This window comes from Python bivittatus, unplaced genomic scaffold (assembly GCF_059951505.1).
Source record: "Python bivittatus isolate LINGU-HERP-01145 unplaced genomic scaffold, Pbiv_v1 ctg000050_np1212, whole genome shotgun sequence".
Lineage (NCBI taxonomy): Eukaryota > Metazoa > Chordata > Lepidosauria > Squamata > Pythonidae > Python > Python bivittatus.
Genome location: NW_028277033.1, coordinates 11,909,284 through 11,914,274, shown reverse-complemented (window position 1 = coordinate 11,914,274; position 4,991 = coordinate 11,909,284). Strand labels below are relative to the sequence as shown.

The following is a 4,991-nucleotide window of genomic DNA, read 5'->3' as shown; positions in this document are numbered from 1 at the left end:
TAGGCGGAAGGGGTTTCTGCTCGCCAGCAGCAGAGCTCGGTTTGGAGCCCAGCCGGAGCCCTAACTCAGCCTGCCGCAAGGGGCGGAGGGAGGGGGTGCATCTCCAATGATTCAAAGGAAGACAGCGCCTCTGAGCATGCGAAGACGACCGCTTCCCTTTGTGGAAGGGACTGGCAGCCAGACGAGGAGACCGGGTGTTTGGAAAGCGCGCGCGGCCTCTTCGCGGCACGGGGAGAGGCGGGGACCTCCCGGAGAAAGAGAAGCGCGTAAGCCCCAAGCGGCAGGACCTCCGGAAGCCAGCCAGCTCGGCTCCAGAGCGAGAGTGGCGGGCCGGGCCGAGGTCCGCTGGAGGAAGCCTGCGCCAGCCGCCCGGAGCTTCGCAGCGGGCGGCTGGCAACGCTGGCGGGGCCCGTTCTCCGGCCCCGGCGCTTCCAGCCGCACACTGAGCCCCACTCAACCCCCACCAGCCGAGGACTCGGGGCTTCCCCACCCCGAGGCGCCAGCGGCTCCCGCGTTCCGCGCCAGGCTCCCTGCGACGCCGTGCAGAGCGGCCGAGAGAGCAGACAGGCTGGGGCTCCGACCACTGGGGCGGCGGCGGCGGCGGCGGCGGCGGCGGCGGCGGCGTTTCCGACTCGATCGCCGCCTCGAGGGCAGGCAGCGGGAAAGGCGGAATACGCGCGCAGGGCAAGGAGAGGCGCGGCTCTGCCGCCGCCTTTCTCCCCGGAAGGCTCCCCAAAAGGCAGTGTGGGTGGAGCCGGATGCTGCCCTTTTTTGGCGGGGCTCGGGTCCGGAATCGCCCCCTCGCGGGTCCTCTCCTGCCGCCGCCACCGCCGCCCCTTCTCTCCGGACGAGCAGCAGCGACGCAGCCGCCCGCCCGAGCCTCCCCGGCGCGGGGTCTGCCAGAACCCGGGGGGGGATCCAGCCACTCCGGGCGGGCCATGCTAATGACCCATGTGACGACGAGCTTCCCGCCCTTCCCTGTTCCTCAGTCCTTATATGGGCAGTGACGTAGCGGCATTCACGGCCTCCCCATAAATACTTCGAGCCATACTTTCCAGTTACCGGGAGCTGCAACTGATTAAAAGGACGGTTTGTACCCACGCTGGCAGCAGCACACCCGTGTTTGGCCAATATAGGACCCAGCCTGGTTAGAGGACCCAACTAGACCTTTCCCTAGATAAGCACCGTAGCTCAATTCTGGAGGAAAAACACGCCCCGATCCGTCCCCTTGAGGAATAACCGGCCTTAGACGAGGCCGGGCGACTTCCGCGGCCGGCCACCACCCCAGGATGACCGCCAAGGCGGCCGACAAAATCCCAGCCCCCCTCAGCGGGCTAGTGCACCTGCCCGAAAGCCTTTACCCCGCGGAAGACGTCGCCAGCGCCCTGCCAGCGTCGGTCATCAGCTTTCCCAATGGGGACCTGGGAGGACCCTTTGACCAGCTGAGCGGTAAGTCCCCCTCTCTTCTCCCACAGGCCCTGCTCACTCGGCCTTTGCATGACGGGGGGCAGAACCGAAGGCGGGGGGGCCCAAGGGGGGAGGAAGCATAAGTGGACGCGGCGGCAGGACTCCTGGGCGGCCACCTGCTGCGACGGGCGTAGCTGCGGACTTAACCGGCCGCTTTCGCTGCAGCCTTTGAAAGCGGTGGTCGCCGCAAAGGCTGGGACCAGCAGGACTCCTTCGCGCTCCTGCCGAAGAAGCTGAAACGAATAAACCGCTTCAAGCGAGTAAATGCGTTGCCGCCTTCGGTCCTAGGCCGCCCAGTTGGCTTGAACGCGAGACCTCTTCGACCACCGACCCGGCTTTTCACCGTGGGGCTCAGCCTAGCCAGCTAAAAGAGGCTCGCAGAACTTCAGATGCCTCTCCGTTTGCCCCTTACGGTCAGGACTTGACGAGCCTGTAGGATCGGGCGCAGTGAAAGGGCCGGCGTCTCCGGGGGCAAACGCGCCTACTCGGGGCGTTAGTCGGCTAAACGGAAGAGGAGCCCGGCGCAGGGAGGGCGGGCTGGAGAACTTAAAACCCTCGCGCCGTCGGGGGTTGTTCCTGCTCGGCCCACACACACCCCCGCCTCCCATCTCGCCGCGGAGCTCTCAGAGGAGACCCACGGACGCGCGCCCTGCCTGGCCTCAAGCGCACAGCGATCCTAAGTTGCCCTAGCAGAGAAGGCTGCCGGGTGCGGGGGTCCTGAGGAGCGCGCCGGATGCACAGCGGTGACCCCTTTCTCTCCCTCCGTCCTCCAGATGGCCTGATCGGCGCGGACATGAGTGACAAGCGAGCGCTGGAGTTGCAGTACGCCTGCAGCGGGTTCGCGCCGCCTCCGCGCAGCCAATCCTTCACCTACATGGGCAAGTTCTCCATCGACCCTCAGTATCCCGGCGCAGGCTGCTACGCGGCCGATGGCATCCTCAACTTGGTGAGCGCCGGCATCCTGCAGGGAGTGGCGGCTTCGTCGACGGCAGCCCCGGCCTCGGCGATGGCCGTTCCGTCGTCCACTGCCTCCGCCGGATCCCCCAACGCGCCGGGATGTGCCATGGCGCTCGCCGCCGGGGATCTGGAGCATCTGTACTCGCCGCCGCCACCGCCGCCTTACTCCGCGTGCGGGGAGCTCTATCAGCCACAGGCGCAGCAGCCGGCGCCGTCAGACGGCTCCTCGCCTTTCCTGGCCGCCTCGACGGGCCCCTATCCTCCGCCACCTTCCTACCACCACTCCCCCAAGACCGTGACGTCCGCGGGGGCCGACGCCGCCGGCCTCTTCTCCATGATCCCGGAGTACGCGGGCTTCTTCCAGCCGCCGCCGCCGCCGCCGCCGCGCAATCAGCGCGAGTTCCATGGCCCAGCTGAGCGCAAGCCCTTTCCCTGCGCGCTGGACTCGGCGCGCGTCCCGCCGCCGCTCACGCCGCTCTCCACCATCCGCAACTTCACGCTGGGCGCGCCCCCGACGGGACTGAGCGAAGGGCCCGCCCCGGGGACGGCGGTCAGCGCGCGCCTGGCGCCGGGCGCCTACGGGGGGCCGGGTAACCTGCCGCTGCGGCCCATCCTGCGGCCACGCAAGTACCCGAACAGGCCCAGCAAGACTCCGGTGCACGAGCGGCCGTATCCCTGCCCGGCCGAGGGCTGCGACCGACGCTTCTCGCGCTCCGACGAACTGACTCGGCACATCCGCATCCACACGGGCCACAAGCCCTTCCAGTGCCGCATCTGCATGCGCAACTTCAGCCGCAGCGACCACCTCACCACGCACATTCGCACGCACACCGGCGAGAAGCCCTTCGCCTGCGACTTCTGCGGCAGGAAGTTCGCCCGCAGCGACGAGCGAAAGCGCCACACCAAGATCCACCTGCGCCAGAAGGAGCGCAAGGCCGCCGCCGCCGCCGCCGCCGGGGGCCCCCAGCCCACGCCTGGGCCCGGCGCAGCCGGCCTGCCCTCGTGCGCCGCGCGGGCGCGGACGCCCTGATGCTGCCGGGCCTCTGGCCCTCGGACCGGCGTGGCGGCGCCTGGGGCCCGCGCTCATCTCCGCCGGCCGGCAGCCGCGGAAGGCGGTGTCGCGCTGCCCCGGGGCCGGCGGGGGCGCGTGGAAGCGCCGCCTGTGGAAGGCGGCAGCTTTCCGCGGAGAGGGAAGCGGAGCGGAGCGGCCGGCGACGGGGGCCAGCAGGCGGAGGGCGGGCCGCGTGCACTTTAGCGGCCGGGGAGCCGAGCGGCAGCTGCGGAGGAGCGCCGTGCGCGCCTCTTTCCCCCTGGTCGTCGGGAGCGGCGGTGAGAGGCCTTTACTTGAAAATCGGTGTCGGACAGGCAGACGAGAAAGCGAGTGCAATGGGGGCTGGGCTAGACGACGGGCAATATTTATTCCTTTGGGAGGGCAGAAGCAAACTCCTGGTTTAAAAATGGTTCACCCCCACCCCCCACCCGCAGTAAGCATTTTCCCTTTGCTATATTTTTGTGTGCATTTTTAAAACCATTATTAAAAGCAAAACAAAACGAAGTGCAGTGTTTACCAGGGTTACTTTCCTGTACATGGGGAGGAGGAAGTCTGAATGCATGTCTGTAATCATTCTGAGCTGTCCTTGGTGCCTTTTTAAATAGGTAGACTGTTGCTGCATGTTAAATTGGTTGCCTTGTTAATCATGGGGGCGGGGGGGGGGATGTCAGGTTATAATCATGAACAGAGGGGGTCAAAAAAGTTTCTGACTTGGCTGTTAAGTACAGCTGCATAGTTCTGCCTCTTAATATTCACATTTTTATAAAAAGTCTATTTTTGTATATATTGGAGATGGCCACCTGCCCTGACTGACTTATTAAATGTTGCTTCTGTAGCATATAATGACTAAAAAAGAATAGTAGAACGTAAACTATCTTTCAGGATGGCAAGAATGTCTGAGTCCTGCACAATGGTTGAAAGAGAAAAGATTTCTTCTAAGAAGACACAACCGCTAACTGGAACCCTCCTTCCCTCCCTCCCCCCACATCAGTTTATTGTGAATATTGTGGAAATAAATGTAAAAAGTGACAACCAGGGCACCATCACATTCTGTCTCTGCTAACTATTCCACACAAGATCTCCCAGTGGACGCAATGTAGCCACCAATGGACATTGCCATAGAGCATGGTGTAAGCGCCACACACCTTTTACAAAAATTCCCATCATAAAAAGTCATTACAAAAGAGAAAGATGGATTTCCTCCCATGTTTAATCCTGTCTGGCTCTGGAGACCCTGTTATAATAGCAGTTCCTTTGCCACTAGTTCAACCTGAATTTATAGCCAAGCTGATACCAAGGTGGGGGTTATAGAACATGCTGGGTTAAAAAGTGGTTAGCTAGATGATGGCTCACCAGGTGATGGGAACACGGGCCATGAGGCTAATTTAACAGACCATGGGTTAGCTTGGGATAATAGGTGCAGTTACAGCTTCTGATTCCCACATCTCTATCTGAGTCACGGGTTTCCCGTTGGACATTTCCTGCTGCAAACCCCATAAGAGAGCCTTCCTCTACC

The 4,991-nt window shown here is 63.2% G+C and overlaps 1 protein-coding gene across 1 annotated transcript; it reads left to right on the top strand.

Moving 5' to 3' along the window:
• The first annotated feature begins 1,084 nt into the window (after positions 1–1,084).
• On the top strand, positions 1,085–4,000 carry EGR2 (early growth response 2). The gene is made up of 2 exons (XM_007445344.3): positions 1,085–1,449; positions 2,241–4,000. The coding sequence occupies exons 1-2, from the start codon at positions 1,290–1,292 to the stop codon at positions 3,452–3,454; spliced, it is 1,374 nt and encodes a 457-aa protein (XP_007445406.3). The 5' UTR covers positions 1,085–1,289; the 3' UTR covers positions 3,455–4,000.
• Positions 4,001–4,991: the final 991 nt, after the last annotated feature.